Source organism: Macaca fascicularis, chromosome X (assembly GCF_037993035.2).
Source record: "Macaca fascicularis isolate 582-1 chromosome X, T2T-MFA8v1.1".
Classification (NCBI taxonomy): domain Eukaryota; kingdom Metazoa; phylum Chordata; class Mammalia; order Primates; family Cercopithecidae; genus Macaca; species Macaca fascicularis.
Genome location: NC_088395.1, coordinates 159388206 through 159415182, shown reverse-complemented (window position 1 = coordinate 159415182; position 26977 = coordinate 159388206). Strand labels below are relative to the sequence as shown.

Genomic DNA, 26977 nt, shown 5'->3' with positions numbered 1-26977 from the left:
GGGGATTTATCCACTAATGTTGTATATGCATTTGGCTTGGTAGTTGTTGTGTAACCCACCTCAAGTGCACAAATCCTACCTAGGAGCACAGCTTGGTGAACATTTACATAGGCCCCACTTGTGGTGACATTTTGGCTGCATGTCTGTTTTCTCTCTGGCACTCTGTCCTTGAGGGCAGGGACCTTGTCACTTGCTTTTACATCTCTGGGGCCCAGCACAGAGCAGGTGCTCAATAAATACTTGTTGAATAAAGGTCAGAAAAGGGATGACAGAGCATAGAGTTTTTCTGACACATCTTGCCCGAAAAAAATTTGAGGCCATGTTTTTTTATTGTGCAGTGAGCTTTTGAATGAAATGCATTTTAGCCCAGAAGGTGCATCACGTCTACTGGAGACTAATGAGGGTGGACAAAGACACAGCTCTGGAAGCTTCAGGAAAATAGGCTGGGAGAGTGTTGGGGAGGGGAAGCTAAAATGCAGTGGGCATGAAAGCAGAAGCCCCCATTTCTACCTGCTGGCCTGTCCTTTCTGCAATGAGAGGTAGGCTGGGGCTGAGGGCTGTGATGGGGAATCTGGGCTAGAGGAATCGGGGCTGCAGACACTGGCCCAGAGATTAGGGGCTGGGGACTGTGAACTCTCAGGCCAGCAAGAGACTTCTAGGGTGTAGCACGTGATCTTTCCAATAATCTTGGATTTTTTAATGTTCCACCAGGGAGGAGAGCCAAAAGGCACATCCCATTTCCTCAGATGCCTTCTTGTTTGTTCTACAGAGGGTGGTGTTGGAAGAGCTACAGTGCTCAGGCAGGCAGGGGCACTAGGAGAGGGGCAGGAGATAATATTCTCAATCCTCTACTAGGATTGAGATAACATTCTCAATCCTCTACTAGGATTGAGATAATATTCTCAATCCACCCATCTTAGAGAACACAGAACACACATTTAAACAGGTGTTCACGCAGTCAGGTGCAATTGGCCTACTAGGGGCCCATAGGACCCCCAGAGGAAACCCCATGCTGTCCCCTCCTGCCTTGGGTGCAGTGTCAGCTGTGCAAATGGACCCATGCACATCTGAGGCTTACCAGAACAGCTTGCACACGTTTTAAGAAAAAACAAACAGGTGGAATTCTCAGTAACAAGTGCCATAATGATGCTTTTCCAGCAACTAAGTGACTTGCAAGTGGCGAGGGCTGGGCCACACCAGGGCAGGCACTGGCTAGGGGTAGACGCACTGGGAGGTGGCTGCCTTGCCAAGTAGGAAGCAACCCTCAAGGGGGGGCAGTATCGCTCCACCCACCCAGAGCTGTACCTGGGGTAGAATTGACAGTGGTGATGAGCATGGGCCCCTGCCAGAAGCCAGGGAGACTGGGGCAGTGGAGAGAGTCATGTTGTCTCCTCCTGTTGGCTCCCATCGGGATGTGCACCCCGGAGCCCAAGGGATGGGATGTCCTTCTGCAATTGGGCTGCTGGCTCCACAGCTGAGCCATTGGCATTTAGAAGGGTCAGGAAACTGGGGCCTGCTCCTGCCCCCGACTTCTCTGAGGCAGTGGTCACCAGGCAGAGGGCCAGCCACAGGCCACCAAGAGGAATGAACTCCTGCTCCCACCCCTATGCAGCCTAGAGAGGTGGGATGATTCTCAAGTCCCAAAGCCATGTTAATCCCATTCCCAGTCCCTGAGGGAGGAGCTGAGGATCTGGCCTTGTCTTCTGCTCCCACCTGGAATTACAACTTGGGGAGCCCTCGCTGCAGTGAGGGGAGGCTGAATGAAAGACCCCTTTCTGCCGAGGGAGAGCTCAGAGCTCCAGGCAAACCAGCTTCCCCATCAGGGTGCTTCCTCTTCCCTCCAAGTGCCCAGCAAGCACTGGAATAACCATTCCCAGCGGGGGCCACAACAGCACCTGGACCCTAGGAGGGGGCAGTTTCCAAGTGCAAGGACAAGTATAGAACCCTATGGCATGGAGAAAGGAGCAAGGGAAGTGGCAAACGAAGCTGTGACAAAAGACGTCAAGGAAGACCAATGCCATTTAACATATATTTATTGAAATCTACTTGATGCAAGGCACTGTGCTAGATTTGGTAGGGGATCAGACACGAAAGGCCACCCCTGTCTTCTAAGAGCTCACAATTAAACGGGTGGGGGAGGGCTGAGGAGGAGGGGGTGAAGCCAAGTCCACAAACAGCTCTAGTGCAAGGCTGATTATAGTGAGTGCCAGAAAACAGACAAGGTAATGAGATGGGGGGAATGAGAAAAGAGTGCCAACCCAACAGAAAAATACAGAGATACGCAAATGACACTGAGGGCCAAGTTTAAAGAGACAGTTTCTGCTTTGCAAAGTAAACACCCAAAGTGATGCAATGAGAACCACAGAATGCAAGCACATTAGTAAGAGAAGTTAGCAATCCCCCCCTCTGATGGACATGCTGGAAATCGTGAAACACTTCAAAAATAAGAGAACAGGGTGAGCTGTGACTTCACTCATTTTATGGCCTGCACGTGGTGGGTTCAGTAAAGGAACAATACCTAGACATAAAATCACAGGTTAAATTCACTGAGACTAGAAGGCATCAACTTTCACCCATCTTAGAGAACAGAGAACACACATTTAAACAGGTGTTCACGCAGTCAGGTGCGACTTGGCCGGAAAGCAGTCAAGTGGCAAAATGCAATAGAAAACAGTAGAGACCCACTCAAGCTGACTCAAGTCAAGGAGTCTGTAGTGGGGACACACGTGGACCAATGAGGGCTGCTGCCAGAAATCCAAGAACATACCATGGCCAGGCCTTCCTCCCAGCAGGTGCCACACTCCTCACTCCTCTGAGTACTGTGCTGCCCCCCACACCTTCTGATGCCTAGAAGGTTCTGTTTCCTTGTTTGCATTGCCGATCTGGAAGGCCTGGTGGTGTCCATGGTCCGTCGTGTTCTGCCAGCTCTATGCTCTGAAGATTGCCTGCTGCCCTTGGGTCAGGTGTTCAGTTCTGGCTGAATTAATGTGGCCTAGAAGGGGGGTGGCAAATCACATGGTATGCAACAGGGCCACAACCCAGGGCTGCAGGTAGGGCAGGCGCTGTGCCAGTTCTAGCACAAAATCAAGCACATGGAATGCAACACCACTGGAGAAAGATGCCTGCTGCAATCGGATGGGGACTATTCTGGAAATGCAAGAGTGGGGTGACACAGCTAACGGACACAGCTCATTGTAATAAGTAGCAGAAATGGTAAACAATTAGTTTCTTTTGAAAATTTTCACAAGTATTCAAAACTCTAATAAAAGTAATGGAGGATTTCTTTTTTCAAATGGTAGGAAAAGAACATATTTCTTTTTTTTTTTTTCTTTTTCCATGTCAGGCGGGTAATGTGCCAACATAGTAACAAGGTTTGAAGGAGGCACATCTCACACATGTGCATGAAAACCCAATTGTCACGTGTATGAACTACAAAAGGATCAGGAAAAGAACACATTCCCTCGCAATAGGAATACATGAGAGTAGAAAGAAAACTGGAACGAGGTAGATGCATGAATGCACAGACAAGGATATGTGACAGGAAGCTGGGTGATATTTTGCATCTGACATAGTAGTACACCTAGAGAGCCCAAGGAAATCCACCCCAAGTTACCAGAGGCGAGAAATGAACTCGGCGAAATTAAATGACACACGTTAAAGCCACAGACTGCGTTGAAAGAGAACACGGGTTTTACCGCAAACACTACGAACAGCTGTTCCATCAACCTTGACAGCAAAGACCAGATCTTTAGTGTTAACTCTAAAAGAGCATTTGTTTGAGAGAAAATTATTGAACCGAAGATGGGAAAGAGTCAAGGAGGACAGGAAGGGATGCCAAGATGCCACGTCCCAGTTGGGAGCAGTGACAACTTTATGCTACGTTCTGAGTTAATGCTGCATTCAATGGGATCCCTTCATAAAAGGGATCTACTTCAATGGGATCCCTTATGAAACGCAACAAACGATGAACGAACGGGCAAGACATGGCAGAGTACTTCTAGGTAAAGGTGCCAGACTTGCCCTGGTCGAGGTCAACCTTCTTTATCAAATGACAGCTGTACAAAACACATCCTAACAACTCGAAAAGAGAAAACGGATCCGAGAAGAAAGTAGTGATTTCAGACACAGATTCACAACTACTCCAAGAACTGAGGCCCACAGGGCAAAAGGAATCACTATGTAACAAGTGTTTTTGGCTCCTCTCCAGCCTAGGGGTCAGGGTGGAGATGTCGTATAATGCCACTGTGGTGGCCTGGGTCCATTTGAGAGGACCTTCTGGCCAAGGTCACAGAGGTCATTGTAGGACCTTGCTTCCCAGGATGGGAGCCTGAGAAGCCCTTCCAAGTTGTGTCTGCTAGGAAGCTCTGCCTCAGCCTTGGTGGGCCCACAAGGGCACACTTTCTTGCCAGGCCCTCCTAGTGTCCCTGTCCCCAGCCACAGCTGCTGGGAAGTCACACCACAGCCCTGGTGGGGCTGGCTTCTATCTGTGGCTTCTGTGGACCACTGGAAGGGCAGGTTCCTTGCCAGACCTTGCTGCTGTTCCTCTTGGGGGAGCCCGCTAGAAATGGCAGCTCGGACCCAGGAGGACCAGCTTCTACTTGTATGCCACACAGACTGTCAGAAGGGTTCCACTGCCCTCCAAACCTTTGCTTTAGTGCTCCTCCTGGTCATGACTGTTGCAAGTCATAGCCCAGGGCAGTGCTGCCAGCTTCCATCCACATAACACGCAAGCCATCGGAGGGGCAGGGTTCCTCTCCAAGCCTCTGCTCTGTTGCCCTCGCTTAGGTGTGGCTGCAGGAAGTGATGCCAGAACACATGGGTGAATTTTCCCCTAGCTGCCCAAAGCAGAAGCCTATGAACCAATCTCTTTCTAGTTCTAGAGTCACTGGCTGAAAGGAGGATGTGGTCCAGGCGAGTCTTCTTGTGTCCAAGGAGATGTCTCGTGGGTGAATCTGCTGTTCAGTCACTGAATCCACTCCGAGCACTGCCAAAGCTCCCAGGAGCTCAAAGGATGGCTGGGCTGCTTGCTCCCAGATCAAGTTTGGACCACCCCATTGATCTAGGTGAGGCCAAGCCCTGCTGCTGCTGGCGGGGTCTATATTGATGAACAGTCACAGAGTTCTGGCTAACCTATGATGGGAGCATCTCCAGTGTGCTGCAGTGGCCAGGTTGGATAGTCAAGTGGTGCCCACAGATAGACACGGAGTCTGCATCTTGGATGAGGAAAGAGCCTGCTTCTCTGGCCCATTTCCATCCAGCCTGCCCACCTGGTGTACTCACCTTCCGATGGGCAGGGGTTGCAGCTTTTTGTTTGTAATTAAAATTCTGGAGAAAATGTCATCATATCTAGCTACAGAAGCAAGGGTTGCAGCTTTTTGTTTGTAATTAAAATTCTGGAGAAAATGTCATCATATCTAGCTACAGAAGCAATGAAAGTTATGACAGAGTGGACAAAAAATGAATGCTTGGATATGTAAAAATTAAAAGCTTTCACAACAAAAATGTAATAAAACTGCCACAAAGAGCAAAGCAATAAAACTGGAAAAGAGAACATCACCATCAATATAGAAAGAACTGCCACGTAAAGTCAATATATCGGAAGGTAACTTGATAACTAGTCAAAGGAGATGAACAAACAATTTGCATGCAACAGAAACAGCATTTAAGTCATTGCATAAGAGAAAGAAGATGAGACTGGTGGTCAGGAGGCCTGGGGTCTATCCCCAGTTCTGGTACTGACAAGCCACAGAATGGCAATAACTATGACAATGACAATGACAGCAGATGGCCTTCACTGAGTGTGTACCTCCGTGCCAGGCTGGTGGTCCTGGCACTCTGCAGGCACGATGGCAGTCCTCGTGATAACCTTCGGAGGTAGGTGCTGTGATCACCCCCGTTTTACAGAGCTAGAAACGGAAGGTTGGAGAAGTACCATCTAGGCCTGATACCAGGAGAGGCTCTTGTTTCCAAAAGGAGGCGTCACCCTGCACTGGAGTCCTTGAGATGTATCTCTTCTTAGGGGCATGCTCTCAACTATTTTGTTTTGAACAAAATAGTGCTGCTTGAGGACAAGACCCATTAGTTCAAAACAACCCCAATCGATGCTAGTTTTGGACATGTATAGGGGACACCAAATTGAAATGGTTTAAGAAAAAAAGATACAGACATTTAACCCAGATTCAGTAACTGTTACTAGGCGTTTGGCCTCACAACAACATTTTGGGTGCTTTAAAAGAAAAGACGTTTAAAGGTTGTTTGAAAAAGTACCACCTTAAGTGGTTATATTGTAGAGTCACAGGACCGATTAAAAAATGACAAGAGAAATAGTCCTTATGTTCTGCAAATATGGTCTTGTGGCTTGGGAGAAAATTTCTAATGAGAGCCTCATGAAGGGATTGTCACTGAGCTACCGTGCAGAGTTCGGATGGAAGTGACTGGGTGTATCTTGAAACTGTCTGATGACTCAAACAGGGCTCCCATGTCGGTGAAGACCGTGAGGAGTCAGAGTAAAATGATTTCGTGAAAGGGAGGATGGCAAAAATGGGGCATTTTCTAAATTAATATATTATTTTATATAATATGTGATTTACAGTATGTATGTATAACTAAATTAATAAATTAAATATTTTAAGACATTTGAGTGTTCTATTTACATCCCTAAAAATTTATAAATTCAAGTAGGCCAAAAATCATGAGGGCAACGTTCTCTTCAGGAAAGTTGGGATCGTATTATAAGGACGCCACCGTGGAATAGCTCTGTGTATTTTTCTGGGGCGGGGGGAGCTTGGACTTGATGACCTCTAAGCCCCTCCCTACCCCACATCCAGATTTGTCCTCTCTCATTCTTGGATTCAAGGCATGTGTACCTCGATGGTACTTCCTACCAGTTAAACTAGGCAAACTAAGTTAAATGGTACAAGCTACTCTCGATGGGCATAACGTAACACTTATAAATTGCTGGTGGCAGTATAAATCGGTCTCAACCTTTTGGAAGACAAAATATATAAGCGCTACAAAACTGTTCATCTCCTTTGACTCTGCCATCCCCTCTGGGGATTCCGTCCCTGTCCCGCGGGACCGCAGGGCATTTCTACTCGTGGTGGGTCGGCTGATGCTTCTGTAGCGCCGAGCGCCTCTTGAAGACACGGCCACACTGGCTGCATTCACAGCGCCGCGCCCCGCTGTGGATCCGCCGGTGGCGACTGAGGCCGGAGCTCCGGCGGAAGGCCTTGCCGCACTTGTCGCACTCATAGGGTTTCAGTCCGCTGTGGATGCGCCGGTGCTTGATGAGGTCGGAGGGACCGCGGAAGGCCTTGCCGCACTCGCCACACGCGTAGGGCCGCTCGCCACTGTGGATGCGTGCGTGCTCCAGGAGGCTGGAGCTCTGGCGGAAGGCCTTGCCGCACTGGCCGCAGGCGTAGGGCTTCTCACCCGTGTGGATCCGCCGGTGCTTGGTGAGCTCCGAGCTCCTTCGGAAGAGCTTGCCACAGTGGGGACACCCGTATGGCTTGGCCCCACTGTGGATGCGCTGGTGCTCAGCCAGCCCGTTGACCCCTCGGAAGGACTTGCCGCAGTCGTCGCAGTCGAAGGGCAGGTGGCCAGTGTGCATGCGCTGGTGCTTGAGAAGCTCCTGGCGATCCAGGAAATCCCTGCTACATGCCTTGCAGGCGAAAGGCTTTTCCGAAGTGTGAAGTTTCTGATGTCGGAAGAGGTGGGTGTTGACTTTGAAGGACCGCCCGCACTCCTCGCAATCAAAGGGCTTCTCTCTGCTGTGGACCCTCAGATGTTGACTGAGGCCTGCATTCTTCTTAAACCGTTTTCCACACTCCTCGCACTCGAAGGGCTTTCCCTCCCTCTCCGTCTGCTCCCTCTTCTCCGCGGCATTCTCCAGGGCCCTACTGGGGCCGGGCCGGGGTTCCGCAGCTACATGGCTTTTCCTGTGCTCATTAAACTCCGCTACCCCCCTGAAGACCTTCCCGCAATCGCCACATTCCCAGCCCTTCTCCTCACTGTGGACTCTCTGGTGCTGGACAAGCAGGACTTTAAGCCGAAAGGTGTCCCCACACTCTTTACAAGCAAAATGATGTTCTATGGGCAGATTCTGTGGGCTCCCTCTCTTCCTGTCAGAGTCCCCATGCTGTCTGAATTCAGGACTGGGGCCACTGGCCCTTGGGGAGCTTGTGGACGCCATCTCCTGTGGCTGGGCGTCTTCCCCCATCGTCTGGTGTCGGGTCGCAGAGGTGTTTTCTGAAACGATAAACACAAGGCAGTGTAGTCTGCAGAGGAGGACGGAGGAAAGGGCCTCTCCTTTGTCAAGAATCTTTTTCTTTCTGAGACAGCCACTGAGCATGGGGCCTGGGCCCGGAAGCCACCAGAAGCAAGGACTGCAGAAGCCAGGGGCAGAGGGGCCTCATTCCATTCTGGACACTCTCTACCACAGTGGTGCTGAGGAGGTCACCCCTTCTGTGACTGGAGAGCAGCCACACACGTCCCCAGAGGCTCAGCTGGGCCCCCTAACCCTAACCCAAGCACCCCAAGAGCCCAGTTAATCCTCTCAAACCTAACCTATACCCCAAGAGCTCAGCTGGGCCCCCAACCCTAACCTCAACCCCAGGAGTTCAGCTGGGATCCCCAAACATAACCTGAATCTCCAAAGGGCCCTGCTGATCCTCAACCTAACCTCACCGTCAAGAGCTCAGCTGGGGCCCCAAACCCTAACTAGAACTCCAAAAGCTCAGCTGGGACCCCCAACCCTAACTTCAACTCCAAGAGCTCAGCTGGGATCCCCAAATATAACCTGAATCTCCAAAGGGCCCTGCTGATCCTCTCAACCCTAACCTCACTGTCAAGAGCTCAGGTGGGCCCCCCAACCCTAACTTTAACCCCAAGAACTCAGCGGGGTTCCCAAACTTAACCTCAACCCCAAGAGCTCAGCTGGGATCCTAACTTTAACCCGAATGCCCAGAGAGCCAAGCTGATCCTCTCAACCCTAACCTCAACCCCAGGAGCTCAAATGGGCCCCTCTACTCCTAACCTCAACCTCAAAAGTTCAGCTGGATCCCCTAACCCTAATCTCAACTCCAAGAGCTCAGCTGGGCCCCTCAACCCTAACCCGAACCCCAAGAGCTCAGTTGGAACTCCTCAACTCTAATTCAAAACCTCCAAGAGGACAGCTGATCTTCTCAACCCTAACTTCAACCCCAGGAGCTCATCTGGGCTCCCCAACCCTAACCCAAACCCCTGAGAGCTCATCTGTTTCAACCCTAACCTCAAGCCCAAGAGCTCAGCAGGGTCCCCAAACCCTAACCTCAAGCCCAAGAGCTCAGCTGGGACCCCCAACCCTAACCTGAAGCCTAACAGCTCGGCTGGGCCCTCCAACCCTAACCCAAACCCCAGCTCAGTTGGGCCTCCCCCAGTTTCCTCACATTTCTTTTTCACTCACCAGAGTACTTAGCTGGATCAGTGTTGGGCGATGGGTCTGATACCAACAGCACTTGTCCTTGTGCCAGGTGAGGGACCAAGGCAGGATTCAAAACAGGAACGCCTGCTCATGGGAAAGGAGATTGATTACGGCGACAGCCAAAGATGACATGAGAATAGTGGAGGAACATAGGCAAGGCCTTTGAAGGGGAACCCCCTTCCATCTTCAAAGACCAGGCTGGCCTTAACCTTAGGCAAGTCATTCATTCAGTTCAAAGGTGTTTCCCAAGGTCAGGCTCCTTCCAGGAGCTTGAGGAAGGCAGGCTCTGGGCCCACCTGGGGGAGGCTCTGTGGAGGATCAAGTGGCCACCCTGAGGAGGTGATCCTCACCCTGCCTTCTGCCTGTCCACCCCCTCAGTGCTCACACATTTAACTTCATGCTCTTCCCAGACATGTGGACTTCCACAACTCCCAAATCTGACTCCCAACAGTCTCTCCTCCTAAAACCTCCTCCCCACTGCACACATGCAGACCCCTAATGGGTGAACAAGATCTTGATCACGTCAACCATTCTCTCACAAATAAACTCAAACCAAATGGTCATGCAATTTGCATAATTTGTGCATTAAAATGAAAAGAGTATTCTACATTACAGTGGCAGTGTTCTAATTTCTTTCCCAATAAAAGACTGAGAGGGGTTCTTTCCATGCCAAGAGGAGTTGGGGGAACGCATACTACTCTGACATATCAGATGTGGCAGACCCATTGTGTTTCCCCACAATCCAGGGAGAAGGTGAGCTTCTGTGGGGGTAGCCATGTGCCCCCTGCCCCACTCCAAGCAGGTGGTGAATTTGAGGAAGGGCTGGGACATCCTTACCCACATAGGTCACGTTCCTATAATATGCCAGCACCCTCTGTTCAGGGTCCAGCTTAAACCACTCCCCTGTGGTGAGGTACCATACCACATCGTCAAATGTCACCAAATCCTGAAAGAATTCCCAGGGCTAATCAGTCTTTCCATCTATTTTAGAATGAGGCAGGGGCAGTGCCAGTAATGCCAGGGACAAGAGGCGAGGGTCTGGAGTGGGTGTCTGTTGTTAACATGGAGGCCTAACCACAGCTCCAAGAAGTCCTGAAAAGAGAACCTGATCAAGCACTAGGATCCCTGGGCCATGGCCCTGGCGTCTCATCTTTCCAAGGGACCTCCGTTCAATCACTTTCCTGGATGGAAACTCAGCTTCCCCACCTGGATGATTGGGACTTCAAGCCCAGTGGATATCCAATCCTTGGCAGCCTCTAGAAGAGAAGCAGTGGGAGGGCAGGAAGGCAGCAGCTGGGGTTCATACTCTGCCGTGTGTCATGCTGGGGCAAGAGACAGAGGCTGAGGCCAGATTCAGGGAGTGGTGAGAGAATCCCAAGCAAGGCAGAGGGAAACACAGCTCACCTCAGCCTCCGGCATCTCAAGAGGGACTGCCAAGACCTGGTTTCCTGGTGCTCCATCCTGGGGAGAGTAAGACCTTGGGGATTAGGTGGAACTAAAGAAAGTGAAAAAGGCCATGAGTGATGACAGCCCTGTCCCTGGATCCCCTGTGAAGAGACTGGTGATTTCCTCTTCCTTGGTTTCTGATCTTGTTGAGTCTTCTCTCACATGTTGGCTGAATGACAAGCCAGGGCATGGAGATGTGTGAGAAAACACACCTTGAACAGGGCCTGGCAAAGAATGAACAGAGGCAGGCCAGAGGGAGCCAAGACAAGACCAGCAGATGCCAGCCCAGGCACAGCCAGGTGAAGACAGACCTAGACAGAGATCCAAGGGCAGGAAGACTGGCAAGCCTAGAAGTCTATGCTGACGCTGCACAGGAAGGAGGCACACCAAGATCATCAGAAGAAATAACCAGGAAATGAGAGACCCTTTCCAACTTTGTAGAGGCAACAAAAAAACTGGATCAGGATGCCGGAGGGAAGACAGCAGGAATGGGGGCTTCTAGACCAGCAGTGAGGCCCTTAAAAGCCATAGCCCACTGACACAAGGAGCCTGGTGACAGCGAGACAGGTACACATGACAGCAGTTCTCTAATGCATTCAACCAAATGAGAAGTGGAACAAAACAGCTGGAAAAATAAGCCTCAAAGAAAAGATCTTCAAACACTAAATTGTTAAACAAAAGAGCTGAATGATTTCTACAGATTTTCTTCTCCTTCCAAATTGCAAATTATGTGAAAGATCCTACCACCGATATCCATGCATCACAGGCCTCTCACATCAGTGAGTTCAAAGAAACAGCTACACAGTTCCTGTTGTGATGACAGTTCAATTTAATTCATAATTCAGTAAAAAGGAAGGCTTTTTACACTGGCTCAAGACCCACAAAATCTAGCTACTCCAGAAAGACTCTTATATAAAATTAAAGATGTTAATTAAAAAGAATGGACAGAAACTTCCACGTTTGGCTGCGATGGAGTAACAAGGAACAGATTTCACATCCTGCCATAAATAAGTAGAAAAAAATGGAGAAAATATATGTGAAACAAGTTTTCAGACACTGGACAGCAGGAAGTACAGAATCACGATCCCCAAGAGAAAAGAAACAGATAAGGGGAGCCCTATCATTGCCTCAGCTGTCTGCCTGGAGGCAATTTCCAGATTGAGACTGTGTGTTGGGGTGGGCGAAAACCAAACAGAGCTTAGTGGCTTTGCCAAGTTGAGGAGACACAGACCAGCATTCAGAGCAGCTGAGGCAGCTGGAAGTTGCAGAGCAGAGTTCCAGAAAGGAGTTAGTTATGCAGTAAAAAGAGCTTCAAAAAATATGTATAAGCTTCCCTTTGAGTCTTTCCTGACTACTAGGCCATGCATGCATAGAGCGAAACTCCAAAAGCCCAGGAAAAGGGTGATCAGGAAGCTGTAAGCTGAACAATTCTCAGGACACACAAAGGTAGAGAGACATTCAAGGTCTGACCAACTAGTATAGAGTCCTCTGTGATTACCTGGGACACACAGTAGAGAATCCAGAGGCCTTAGTAGTAGGGCTGATGTATTCCTAGAGCCAAAGCTACACAAGACCTGTCTCAAAGAAAGCTTAAAAGTAGGCCTCAAAGGGATCAAACTGATCCACAAATAACTACCACCCCAAATCCAGACACTCAACAATATAATCTTTATAATACCCAACATCCAATCAGAAGTTACTGAAATGCCAAAAAGCACAGAAATGTGGCCAGGGCAGGGAGAATAATCAGTTTATAGAAACACACAGAAATGACCAGTGACGACTCACAGACAAGGATAACAGCCAGTTTAATGATGTACAAGCATTAAAAGAAAAACAGGAATACAGTGAGAGAAATAGAAGATATAAAAAGAACCAAATAGAACTTCTGGAGGTGAGAACTATAATATTTAAAGTGAAAATTTTACTGGATGTGATTAACAGCAGATTAGATATCACACAAAAAAATTAGAGAACTTGATCTTTTCAAAAAACCAGCTCCTGGATTCATTGATTTTTTGAAGGGTTTTTTGTGTCTCTATCTCCTTCAGTTCTGCCCTGATCTTAGTTATTTCTTACCTTCTGCTAGCTTTTGAATGAGTTTGCTCTTGCTTCTCTAGTTCTTTTAACTGTGATGTTAGGGTGTCAATTTTAGATCTTTCCTGCTTTCTCTTGTGGGCATTTAGTACTATAAATTTCCCTCTACACACTGCTTTAAATGTGTCCCAGAGATTCTGGTATGTTGTGTCTTTGTTCTCCTTGGTTTCAAAGAACATCTTTATTTCTGCCTTCATTTCGTTATGTACCCAGTAGTCATTCAGGAGCAGGTTGTTCAGTTTCCATGTAGTTGAGTGGTTTTGAGTGAGTTTCTTAATCCTGAGTTCTAGTTTGACTGCACTGTGGTCTGAGAGACAGTTTGTTATAATTTCTGTTCTTGTACATTTGCTGAGGAGTGCTTTACTTCTAACTATGTGGTCAATTTTGGAATAAGTGTGATGTGGTGCTGAGAAGAATGTATATTCTGTTGATTTGGGGTGGAGAGTTCTGTAGATGTCTATTAGGTCGGCTTGGTGCAGAGCTGAGTTCAATTCCTAGATATCATTTTTAACTTTCTGTCTTGTCGATCTGTCTAATGTTGACAGTGGTGTGTTAAAGTCTCCCATTATTATTGTGTGGGAGTCTAAGTCTCTTTGTAGGTCTCTAAGGACTCGCTTTATGGATCTGGGTGTTCCTGTATTAGATGCATATATATTTAGGATAGCTAGCTCTTCTTGTTGAATTGATCCCCTTACCATTATGTAATGGCCTTGTCTCTTTTGATCTTTGTTGGTTTAAAGTCTGTTTTATCAGAGACTAGGATCACAACCCCTGTGTTTTTTGTTTTCCATTTGCTTGGTAGATCTTCCTCCATCCCTTTATTTTGAGCCTATGTGTCTCTGCATGTAAGATGGGTCTCCTGAATACAGCACACTGATGGGTCTTGACTCTTTATCCAATTTGCCAGTCTGTGTCTTTTAATTGGAGCATTTAGCCCATTTACATTTAAGGTTAATATTGTTATGTGTGAATTTGAGCCTGTCATTATGATGTTAGCTGGTTATTTTGCTCATTAGTTGATGCAGTTTCTTCCTAGCATCGATGGTCTTTACAATTTGGCATGTTTTTGCAGCGGCTGGTACCAGTTGTTCCTTTCCATGTTTAGTGCTTCCTTCAGGAGCTCTTGTAGGGCAGGCCTGGTGGTGACAAAATCTCTCAGCATTTGCTTGTCTGTAAAGGATTTTATTTCTCCTTCACTTATGAAGCTTAATTTGGCTGGATATGAAATTCTGGGTTGAAACTTCTTTTCTTTAAGAATGTTGAATATTGGCCCCCCACTCTCTTCTGGCTTGTAGAGTTTCTGCTGAGAGATCTGCTGTTAGTCTGATGGGCTTCCCTTTGTGGGTAACCCAACCTTTCTCTCTGGCTGCCCTTAACATTTTTTCCTTCATTTCAACTTTGGTGAATCTGGCAATTATGTGTCTTGGAGTTGCTCTTCTCGAGGAGTATCTTTGTGGCGTTCTCTGTATTTCCTGAATTTGAATGTTGGCCTGCCTTGCTAAGTTGGGGAAGTTCTCCTGGTTAATATCTTGCAGAGTGTTTTCCAACTTGGTTCCATTTTCCCCGTCACTTTCAGGTACACCAATCAGATGTAAATTTGGTCTTTTCACATAGTCCCATATTTCTTGGAGGCTTTGTTTGTTTCTTTTTACTCCTTTTTCTCTAAACTTCTCTTCTCACTTCATTTCATTCATTTGATCTTCAATCACTGATACCCTTTCTTCCAGTTGATTGAATTGGCTACTGAAGCTTGTGCATTCGTCACATAGTTCTTGTGCCATGGTTTTCAGCTCTATCAGGTAATTGAAGGACTTCTCTACACTGGTTATTCTAGTTAGCCATTCATCTAATCTTTTTTCAAGGTTTTTAGCTTCTTTGTGATGGGTTCGAACTTCCTCCTTTAGCTCGGAGAAGTTTGATCGTCTGAAGCCTTCTCTCTACTTGTCAAAGTCATTCTCTGTCCAGCTTTGTTCCATGCTGGCAAGGAACTGCAATCCTTTGGAGGGGGAGAGGTGCTCTGATTTTTAGAATTTTCAGCTTTTCGGCTCTGTTTTTTCCCCATCTTTGTGGTTTTATCTACCTTTGGTCTTTGATGACGGTGACATACAGATGGGGTTTTGGTGTGGATGTCCTTTCTGCTTGTTAGTTTTCCTTCTAACAGTCAGGACCCTCCACTGCAGGTCTGTTGGAGTTTGTTGGAGGTCCACTCCAGACCCTGTTTGCCTGGGTATCAGCAGTGGAGGCTGCAGAACAGCGAATATTGCTGAACAGCAAATGTTGCTGCCTGATCGTTCCTTTGGAAGCTTCATCTCAGAAGGGTATCTGGCTGTGTGGGGTTGTCAGTCTGCCCCTACTGGGGGGTGCCTCCCAGTTAGGCTACTTGGGTGTCAGGGACCCACTTGAGGAGGCAGTCTGTCCATTCTCAGATCTCAAACTCCATGCTGGGAGAACCACTACTCTCTTCAAAGCTGTCAGACAGGGACATTTAAGTCTGCAGAGGTTTCTGCTGCCTTTTGTTTGATTATGCCCTGCCTCCAGAGGTAGAGTCTACAGAGGCAGGCAGGCCTCCTTGAGCTGTGGTGGGCTCCACCAGTTTCGAGATTCCAGGCCGCTTTGTTTACCTACTCAAGCCTCAGCAATGGCAAGACTAATAAAGAAGAAAAGAGAGAAGAATCAAATAGATTCAATAACAAATGATAAATGGGATATCACCACCGACCCCACAGAAATACAAACTACCGTCAGAGAATACTATAAACACCTCTATGCAAATAAACTAGAAAATCTAAAAGAAATGGATAAATTCCTAGACACATACACCCTCCTGACTAAACCAGGAAGAAGCTGAATCCCTGAATAGACCAATAACAGGCTCTGAAATTGAGGCAAAAATTAATAGTCTACCAACCAAAAAAAGTCCAGGACCAGACGGATTCACAGCCAAATTCTACCAGAGGTACAAGGAGGAGCTGGTACCATTCCTTCTGAAACTATTTCAATCAATAGAAAAAGGGGGAATCGGCCGGGCACGGTGGCTGACGCCTGTAATCTCAGCACTTTGAGAGGCCAAGGCGGGCGGATCATGAGGTCAGGAGATCGAGACCATCCTGGCTAACATGGTGAAACCCTGTCTCTACTAAAAATGCAAAAAATTAGCCAGGTGTGGCGGCAGGCGCCTGTAGTCCCAGCTACTTGGGAGGCTGAGGCAGGAGAATGGCGTGAACCTGGGAGGCAGAGCTTGCAGTGAGCCAAGATCGCGCTGCTGCACTCCAGCCTGGGTGACTGAGCGAGACTCCATGTCAAAAAAAGAAAAAGAAAAAGAAAAAGAGGGAATCCTCCCTAACTCATTTTATGAGGCCAGCATCATACTGATACCAAAGCCTGGCAGAGACACAACAAAAAAAGAGAATTTTAGACCAATATCCCTGATGAACATCGATGCAAAAATCCTCAATAAAATACTGGGAAACCAAATCCAGCAGCACATCAAAAAGCTTATCCACCATGATCAAGTGGGCTTCATCCCTGGGATGCAAGGTTGGTTCAACATATGCAAATCAATAAATGTAATCCAGCATATAAACAGAATCAAAGACAAAAACCACATGATTATCTCAATAGATGCAGAAAAGGCCTTTGACAAAATTCAACAGCCCTTCATGCTAAAAACTCTCAATATATTAGGTATCAATGGGACATATCTCAAAATAACAAGAGCTATTTATGACAAACCCACAGTCAATATCATACTGAATGGGCAAAAACTGGAAGCATTCCCTTTGAAAACTGGCACAAGACAGGGATGCCCTCTCTCAACACTCCTATTCAACATAGTGTTGGAAGTTCTGGCCAGGGCAATTAGGCAGGAGAAAGAAATAAAGGGTATTCAATCAGGAAAAGAGGAAGTCAAATTGTCCCTGTTTGCAGATGACATGATTGTATATTTAGAAAATCCCATTGTCTCAGCCCAAAGTCTACTTAAGCTCATAAGCAACTTCAGCAAAGTCTCAGGATACAAAATCAATGTGCAAAAATCACAAGCATTCTTATACACCAATAACAGACAAACAGAGAGCCAAATTATGAGTGAACTCCCATTCACAATTGCTTCAAAGAGAATAAAACACCTAGGAATCCAACTTACAAGGGATGTGAAGGACCTCTTCAAGGAGAACTACAAACCACTGCTCAACGAAATAAAAGAGGACACAAACAGATGGAAGAACATTCCATGTTCATGGATAGAAAGAATCAATATTGTGAAAATGGCCATACTGCCCAAGGTAATTTATAGATTCAATGCCATACCCATCAAGCTACCAATGACTTTCTTCACAGAATTGGAAAAAACTAGTTTAAAGTTCATATGGAACCAAAAAAGAACCTGCATTGCCAAGACAATCCTAAGCCAAAAGAACAAAGCTGGAGGCATCACGCTACCTGACTTCAAACTATACTACAAGGCTACAGTAACCAAAACAGCATAGTACTGGTATCAAAACAGAGATATAGACCAATGGAACAGAATAGAACCCTCAGAAATAATACCACACATCTGATCTTTGGCAAACCTGACAAAAACAAGAAATGGGGAAAGGATTCCCTATTTAATAAATGGTGCTGGGAAAACTGGCTAGCCATATGTAGAAAGCTGAAACTGGATCCCTTCCTTACATCTTATACAAAAATTAATTCAAGATGGATTATAGACTTAAATGTTAGACCTAAAAACATAAAAACCCTAGAAGAAAACCTAGGCAATACCATTCAGGACATAGGCATGGGCAAGGACTTCATGTCTAAAACACCAAAAGCAATGGCAACGAAAGACAAAAGTGACAAATGGGATCTAATTAAACTAAAGAGCTTCTGCACAGCAAAAGAAACTACCATCAGAGTGAACAGGCAACCTACAGAATGGGAGAAAATTTTTGCAATCTACTCATCTGACAAAGGGCTAATATCTAGAATCTACAAAGAACTCAAACAAACTTACAAGAAAAAAACAAACAACCCCATCAAAAAGTGGGTGAAGGATATGAACAGACACTTCTCAAAAGAAGACATTTATACAGCCAACAGACACATGATAAAATGCTCATCATCACTGGCCATCAGAGAAATGGAAATCAAAATCACAATGAGATACCATCTCATACCAGTTAGAATGGCGATCATTAAAAAGTCAGGAAACAACAGGTGCTGGAGAGGATGTGGAGAAATAGGAACACTTTTACACTGTTGGTGGGACTGTAAGCTAGTTCAACCATTGTGGAAGACAGTGTGGCGATTCCTCAAGGATCTAGAACTAGAAATACCATTTGACCCAGCCATCCCATTACTGGGGATATACCCAAAGGATTATAAATCATGCTGCTATAAAGACACATGCACATGTATGTTTATTGTGGCACTATTCACAATAGCAAAGACTTGGAACCAACCCAAATGTCCATCAATGACAGACTGGATTAAGAAAATGTGGCACATATACACCATGGAATACTATGCAGCTGTAAAAAAGGATGAGTTCATGTCCTTTGTAGGGACATGGATGAAGCTGGAAACCATCATTCTCAACAAACTATCGCAAGGACAAAAAACCAAACACCGCATGTCCTCACTCATAGGTGGGAATTGAACAATGAGAACATTTGGACACGGGAAGGGGAACATCACACACTGGGACCTGTCGTGATGTGGGGGGAGGGATAGCATTAGGAGATATACCTAATGTAAATGACGAGTTAATGGGTGCAGCACACCAACATGGCACATGTATACATATGTAACAAACCTGCGCATTGTGCACATGTACCCTAGAACTTAAAGTATAAAAAAAAAATAGACAACTTGATGACATAGCAATACAAATGATCTCAAAAGAAGCTCAGAGAGAAAAAAGAGTTTTTAAAAACAAACAGCTTCTCAATGACCTGGGGTAAGAGAAAATGGTCTAACACCTACATAACTGGAACCTGAGAAGATGAGGAAAAGTAGGGGAGGGATAAAAAACACAGTTGAAGAAATAATGGCAGGACAGTTTTCCAAATTTGATGAAAACTATAAGCTCACACATGCAAGAAAGTCAGTGAACCCCTAGCAAGACTTTAAAAGACCCATAATAATCAGACTGCTGAAAAACCAGTGATAAAGAGAAAGTCTTCAAATAGCCAGAGGAAAGAAATGATGTTGCTGCGTGGAGAGGAACAAAGAGTAATTACTAACTTCTTATCAGAGAATGTACAAGTCAGAAAACCAGTGCATGACATTTTTAAAGTGCTAAAAGAAAAACAAAACTGTCAACTTAGAATTCTATATTCAAGGAAAATTTCCTCCCAAAATGAAGGCAAAATAAAGTTTGTTTTCAGACAAAAGCTGAGAGAATTCATCACCGGCAGATCTCTACTATAGGAAATACTAAAGGAAATCTTTCAGGTTGAAAGAAAATGATAGTAGGTGGAAAGATGGATCTACACAAAGGCATGAAGAACACCAGGAATGTAAATATGTGGGGAAATATACAATGCTTTTACCAATCTCACTTTTAAATGTTTTAAAAAACATTCAATCATTCAAAGCAAAAATAATAAAAAGGTAGTGTCGGGTTTATAACATCAGAAGTGAAACATATGATTGTGTGTTCTGGCAAGTCCTCCAAGACTCTGATACATGCTAATAAGCCAACAGCAGAGATCAAATATATACTAAAAATAATCTGAAGGAAGAAGGGTAAAGAAAAAGAGGGGAAAAAAGAATGGAAGGGGCAAATAAAAACAAATAGCAAGATGGCAAACTTAAACCCAACGACGTGGATAGTTAAGGTAAGTGTAAATTGACTAAATACTCCGATCAAAAGGCAGATTGTCAGGCTGTAATAAAAACAAGACATACTGTCTACAAGAAACTTTAAATATAAAGGCACGGATAGGTTAAAAGTAAATGGATGGAAAATGGAAAACAGGATACTAGAACCAACACAAAGAGTCTAGAAAATCCCAATGTCATAAAAAAGTGGGGGAAAGAATGAATGACAAATGTGGCTAAGAGCTCTGGAGACACTACCAAAGAGCCCTAGAACTCAGCAGGAAGAAAGCTGGAGGGTTTCAATATAAAACCAACAGGTGCCAACGTAGGATTATATGCTGCAGATGACAAAAATGTGAATCCTTCATAGACGATACAGGCATAGATAGTTACTCTCCCTTGAAAACCCAAAGAGGGTAAGGGAAGGGGAGGAGATGGCTAGGTATATATTTGCATTTCAGGAGAAAAAAGGAAAGAAGTGAGAGTGACTTGTAGCTAGAATAAGCACATCTCTAATGTGTATGTGACCACATGGGGTTGGAGTTGGGGAGAGTCAAGGTCTAGAAAGATCTGCTTTCTTTTTCCGTAATGTGAGAATTTTTAGTAACCAAGCTGAATTTTGTTGGTATCAGAAAAGCATAACAATTGTAAAATATTTTGGTTTTAAAAGACTTTGAGTAAGAAAGATGCTCAGCATGTGAGAAGCCAAGGGCTGAGGCCAAGGAGTCAATGGGGAGTGGCCCTTCGCTTGGGTAAAAAATCCAGCATTTCCTGGGATCCCCACACAGTAGGGCAAGTGCAGGGGAGAAGGCCTGGCAGGAATCTGTGGGCAGTCCACGAAGGGCAATGACCAGAAAGCCTAGAGACAGGCCCATGGGGTTGTGACTTCCTGGGCTCCTCCTTGCAAGCTATCAGCACCTAAGAAGTGCGGGCAGAAGGCCTCATCTAGTCCCAGAATCCAAGGAAGCCCCATTCCCATCTTTAACTGGCTGTCTGGCACAGGGGCTTCCCCAGTGTGAGTTCATGTTCATCCCCAGGTGCTCAGCAGCCATACCCTCACTGTCCCACTGTCACCTGGGCAGGGCCCTGCTGGTCCGCTGGATTCCTCTGGTATACATTCAATGCCTGATTTGACTTTGGCTTCCCGTACAAAATGAACTGGTCATAAATTACTTACACAATTCATTAAAAAAAATTCACTTCCAATTGACATTGACATTTGGCTGCCGAATGGAATGGAGAGGGGGATATTGTGGATATACCTTCTGAGAAAAAGGATCTGTTAGAGACCTCTTCTCACTGACTTCAGGCCAGAGACCTAAGAACTTAGCCCTCTGACAAGGCTCTGCCCCAGCCCCCCAATCCCATATCTTGCCCTGCCACATCGCAGTGACATCCAGACACACTGGCCTTCATTCAATCCTAGATAGGCCAAGACTGTGGCCTTCAAGGCCTCTGAAACTGCTGAGAGTACCATGGGCTTCTCATGGATGGCTCCTTCTGAGAATTCGGGCCTCAACTCTATTTTTATTTTTCTGAGACAGGGTCTCACTCTGTCACCCAGGTTGGAATGTAGTGGTGCCATCACAGCTCACTGTAGCCTCGACCTCCCAAGCTCAAGTGATCCTCCCGCCTCAGCCTCCTGAGTAGCTGGGACTACAGCTGTGTGCCACCACCCCCAGCTAAATTTTTAAATTAAAAAAAAAACAATTGTAGAGATGGAGTCTCACTATGCTGCCTAGACCAGTCTCGAACTTCTGGACTCAAGCCATCATCCCACCTCAGCCTCCAAATGCTGAGACTACAGGTGTGAACCACTGCACCTGGCCCACATCAGGCTTCAACTCTAATGTCACCTCCTTAGAATGCCTTCACTCTCTAGTGTCCGTCATAGTCTACTCGGAACATTTTTGCTAACTAAAAACTATCCAATGAAATTGCTTGTTTCTAACTGACAGTCCCCAGGAGAAATGGAGCTCCAACAGCGCAGGGGTGCTTTCTCATTCTTGGTCACTCCTGAATCCCCAGTGTCTGCAGCAGCTCCTGGCCCTGAGTGGGCACATGATAAATTGTGGGGTGACTGAATCAACGTGTGTGGGGAGTGGCATGTTAAATGAAGCACACTTCCATTACCGGAGCATGCACTACACGTGTTTGGAGCCATGCATCTCCCTTCCTGTAATTCACTTATCACATCCTGTGGTTATTACCGCCTCCATTCACAGAGAAGGAAACCAGGGCTCCAGGAGGTTAACTTGCTTAATATCCATCTCCCAAGATTTGAGACTTTTCGAACCACACCAGAGAAGAGCGAAATAATATTCAACCTATAACACCACGCCACAGCCAGAAGACAGACTGGGGGTGAGGCTTAGTGTCATCTAGGCCTAATGGCATATATGGGTGTTTGGGTGCTGCCTTTAAACCATCCTGCTAACATGCCCTCATTGCACAATGAGACATGTCATTCCTCTCTCTCTTTCTCCGTCTCTGTCTCTTACACACACACACACACACACACACACACACACACACACACACACAGAGTCCTCCCGAGCCACCCACGTTTAATCGAGTGAATCCTCCCGAAGTGTTCCATTTAATAGGGCAAATCCTACTGAAGTGTTTTTACTTAATTGGCATGATTAACTGTTGAAATCCTGGAGCCACAACTCCCAAATGAATTGTTAATAATCCTTTCCTGTGCAGCAACAGGAGTGCCCCTTCCTGTAGCAGCTCACCCAGGGGACTCAGCCTGAGCACTTTAGCTCTCAGTGGCTGCGTGATCACCACCCACAGTGACAGAGCCCCTCGACATGGAGATCATTTAAAAAGTACTCATAAAAATGGGAGGAAAGAAGTGGGCCCTGCTTCCACAAAAGGAAATGAAACTTTGCATAATTAATCAATCAAGTATATCAGGTAAAAGAGCTTCATGAGAAGCAAAGGAAGGTCATTAAAAAAAAGATAACACATTAATCCCTACTGCAGATCAAAATAAAATTATCATCAATCCTAGTGATAATCGGATCATTTAGGATCTATGTTGCACAACTGTTCTATTTTAAAATGGTGGAACTAATCAGGAAAAGAAGCTGGATGCTGTGAAAAAAGTGACAAATGCAGGTGTCCACTGCCTTCTGACAGTGGATCTTGGGGAATCAAGGTCGAAGGAATTCCAGACAGAACATGAAAATCATTGTAATGCACACCCGATGGACACACAGGGTAATGCTGACCTTGAAGTAAGGCACTTTCACTCACAGCACAAAAGCATGTCCTCAATCTCGTAGGGTGCACTCCTACATACAACTGGGAAATATGAACGCTCAAAGAAATACTGTGGGAAAATACATTTCCAACCCTTAATATAAGTGGTATTATTCTCCTTCTTTCAATGGGATCTGAAGATAGTCTAAAGACTATAAACTCCCAGAAAGCAAAGGCCCAGTCAAGGTCAGCTGTGAATTGCACACTGGACCTAGGCAAGCACCATTACACTGCAGCTGTTTAACAAACATCTGCTAGAATAAATGGAAAATAATGATGTCAATGTCAACCTACTGCCTGATAATTTGAAAAATTATGCTTTCTAAAACACGAGAGCTCACATGAGCGAACAAATCTTCCTGCTCACGTGCTTTAGATCGCAATGTAAATTTTAACCAACTTATTTAAATCAAATTTACCGCATGGAAGCAGAAAACACTAAGAGACTCAAAATAATCATTCCACTTTGATGTGGAAGAACAGAAATGAAGAGTTGAACTCAACAGAGACAAAAAACAACCCACGTCACAAAATGTAGTAATAATGAGATGTTTCCTGGTTGTCTTTGGATTAAAGACACTCCTGCCTCACTGCTGAATGTTTGGCTACTGGCTAACAGTAGCTTCTGAGCCTAAAGACCAGCATTCAACTGATTTTATCACACAAATAGGCAAGCAACATTCTCTAACAGGGGCGCTGTCCTTCCCTGGGCAGGGGAAAGGCAGCGAGGCCACCCAAATAAGCCTCATCTGGAAGGTTCCAGAAGCTTCCAAGGGGTGCCAGAAACACCTGAACTCTCTGAAGCATCTAAATAAAGACCTGGAGCAGAATGTCCTCAGGCCCTAAAGCTTGAGTTTACCCAGAAGACAACAGGTGGCTTGTGTTCTGTTCAGTTCTAGGCCAGAGCAAATGTACCCCAAAGGGTGTCTTCAAAGGTTTCCACTCACAAGAGATCCAATTCAGATGGATGGCTTCTGCTCCCTCTCCCACCCAAAAGGGAGATTAGATTCCAAATTCTCTTTCCTGAATATCTTTTCTCCTGTGAGTTGTGTTGCTTGGATTGAGAGAACTGTCTCTGGGCAAAGACAGTTCAGCAACACTGGCATAGATGAAAATATAAGTGCTTCTGGAACCAAAACGATACTCCTCACCATGTTGTAACCACACCTATAGGGTCTTCTGATAGCATGCCCAGCGTCGAGGCCAGCAGACACCACGCATAAACACCGAGACTTACCCAAAAGAGACACACACGGATGACTCATCATGGCTCAGAACTACTCCAACGGATCAGCCTGGCAGGTAAGGTCCCACCTGTTGGATTGCAATAATTCAGGTGAACAGAGGCAGACCCATGTGCGCCTCCCAGCAACCTGGCCCCCACATTTTGGGGGATGTACTGAACTGGGCCAGATACAGGGTTCAACTGAATGTACACCACCACAATCTGGATCCACCCTAGCCAGGTCAGGATGCAACCCTTGAGCCAAGCCCAGGGCCACGCTGGGCCTGGCCTTCATGTTCTTTCCACCTGACAGGCCAGGAGGCAGAAGTGAAGGCCCCACGTGGGCCCACCCTGTCCCGTCCCAAAGCAGCAAACAGGCTGCTACTGTAAGTAGCAGAATCCTGAAGGGTCTAAAGAGAGGGTGTCTCACCAGGAAAGTCTGTCTCTCTTGGGGTATTTGTGTCTGTGTGTGCCTTTTTCCGTATGTGTGGGTGGGAAGGCATCTGTTTCCTCTCTCACTTTGCCTGGGCACCTGTCTCTTTCTGTTTGGGTTTCTATCTTATTTCTTTTCTATAAAAAGCCAGAAGGTAGACCAGAAGGGGATTTTGTAGTGTTTGTTGTACTTAATTGAGGAAAGTTTTGTGTTCCCATTTCCCCAAGAATATTCATGGCATCTTACTAAAAATCGAAATAAATTGTAAGTATAGCTGCCTTTAGGTAACACTGCCTGGATACAAAGGATTTGAAACTGGGGGTGGGGTGGGATGTTATGCAAATTGCAAGGAGCCCAGGGCCATCCAAGGAGCCCAGGCAGGTTTGGGTAAGGGCTGGATCATCGGGTGAGAAAGTTGGTTTGGAGTTCACTAACAACTCATATGGGAGTGTAGCTGGTTTGGGAGAGACCAAGGGATCTGCATTTTTTAACAAGCACCCCAGGAGATTATGATGCAGAGCTGCACCTCCTTAACACTGGGCCTGTCTAGAATCTGGAGGTTCCCAGATTCTCCAACTCTCAGAATCTCTGTCATTGACAGGATTCCTGCCCAGGAGCCTTGTGAAATGGGAGCCCACTATCTCCGAGTCTGTGCTGATGGTTAGAAGAGAATTCACACGTTCTAGTAGATTTCCAAGGGGTCCCTCACAGACAGAAGGCTGAAAATCACTACTCAATAGGGTTCTATATATAAAACTCACAGTGTCTGGCCCAGTTCAGTAGTACATCTCCCACAAATGTTACTAGGGGGATATACTGAACTGGGTCAGACACTGTGCAAGTGGCTTCTACTTGAAGGTCCAATGTTGTGGGGTGGGGGGACCGTGGGGGTGGGGAAAGGCTGAGGCAGCATTAGTACCTAGGGGAGGTGCTGTTCCCGCAATCCTATCTGAAATTCTCTTGTAAAGGAAAAATGTCGGGCTGAGGTTGAAGAGGAAATGTTTCATTGACCAAGGAGACTGGAGGGGGGCCGCGGGCCCAGCTAGGCCAAGGCTGGCTGGAGGGCTTCAGTTGGAACAGGGTGGCAGGGTGGGACCTCTGGGAAGAGGGCCAGGAATGGGGGTGGGGGTTGTTTGAAAGGGACCATGGACTTTGGGCGGCAGGCGAGTGGGGGCGGGGGGGGTTGTGGAAAAGACATGTAATTAATCACCCAAATATAGACTGGAGGAGCCAGCAAAGGAGTTTAAGGGGGCAGGGGCACTGGAGTGGGAGATGGCAGCCCCCAGTAGGGGAGAGAAAAAGACTGGTTCAGACAGAGGGCCTTGAGCTCAGCTCACGGCCCCCTTTTCCCTCCCTCCCCACAGTTCTCTCTCTAGGCTACCTACCTGCCCCCATCCTCCCCACCAAGCTGAGGCTTAACCCCCACCCAACCCACTCAAAAGGAAAGGAGGGACTCCCCAGCGGGAATTGTTCCCACCTAGCCCACCCTCCCAGCGCTCAGACTGCGGCTCAGCCCCTCCCCTAGACCAGGGAAAAGTCCTTTAATCCCCACCCCTACAACGCCCCCTCCAGATCGGGCTCCTAGGCGTTAGGGGCGGGGGTCCTCTCTTTCTGCCCTTGAGCGGTTCCCACTCCTAGCTTCCCCCAAAGAGCAGAGCAGGCCTCCGCACTTTAGCAATTCCCACCCGGGACCGCCGCCCCCCGCCTGCCTCGGGAAGGCCTTCGGGCCTCTTCGTACTCGTCATCCGGGACCCGTTCCCAGCTCTGGCCAGCCCAAGGCCGAGCAGCTCTCCAACAGCCCAGAGACGCCCCCTCCCTGCACCGTGCACTCTTCTGCGGTCCGCACACTCGCTCCAGCCCCGCACACGGTCCTGCGCCTCCTGCACATCCTCTCGCGGCCCTGCACGCTCACTCGGGCCCTCAGGTCCTCCTGCCGCCGCCACGATCACCTCCGCCCTGCGGCCCCTCCAGCGCCCCCGCACATCCTCCCGCGGCCCGCACACTCACCCAGGCCCGGCGGCGGCCGACGCGCGGCCCTCGGTGGAGCAGCGCTGGCGCGGCCCAGGCAGGCCTGGCGTGGCAGGAAGCGCCACGGAGCCGCCAGTGCCCGGCAGAGCTAACAGCCCCGCGGCGCGTTTCCGGAGCCGTGAGCGCCGCCCGGGGTTCTGAGGGAGCGAGGCCCCGCCCCGGCCCCAGTCTCGGCCCCGATTGGCCAGGAAAGGGGGCGGGGCGGGAAAAG

At 47.1% G+C, this 26977-nt stretch overlaps 1 protein-coding gene and 1 non-coding gene across 2 annotated transcripts; both read right to left on the bottom strand.

Moving 5' to 3' along the window:
- Positions 1 to 2015: 2015 nt before the first annotated feature.
- ZNF275 (zinc finger protein 275) lies at positions 2016 to 26878 on the bottom strand. The gene is made up of 4 exons (XM_005594888.4): positions 26746 to 26878; positions 24318 to 24394; positions 9443 to 9544; positions 2016 to 8247 (listed from the first exon to the last, which is right to left on the bottom strand). The coding sequence occupies exons 2-4, from the start codon at positions 24346 to 24348 to the stop codon at positions 7091 to 7093; spliced, it is 1290 nt and encodes a 429-aa protein (XP_005594945.1). The 5' UTR covers positions 24349 to 24394; positions 26746 to 26878; the 3' UTR covers positions 2016 to 7090.
- LOC123571513 (small nucleolar RNA U13) lies at positions 3338 to 3441 on the bottom strand. The gene has a single exon (XR_006695665.1). It is a non-coding gene; the product is annotated as a small nucleolar RNA U13 (small nucleolar RNA).
- Positions 26879 to 26977: the final 99 nt, after the last annotated feature.

Coding starts and splice junctions, on each gene's coding strand:
- ZNF275 (XM_005594888.4), bottom strand. CDS start 24,348: ATGATGAGTCATCCGTGTGTGTCTCTTTTGG. Junction 9,545..24,317: donor TCCGTGTGTGTCTCTTTTGG/GTAAGTCTCGGT, acceptor TCCCATGAGCAG/GCGTTCCTGTTTTGAATCCT. Junction 8,248..9,442: donor TGATCCAGCTAAGTACTCTG/GTGAGTGAAAAA, acceptor TTATCGTTTCAG/AAAACACCTCTGCGACCCGA.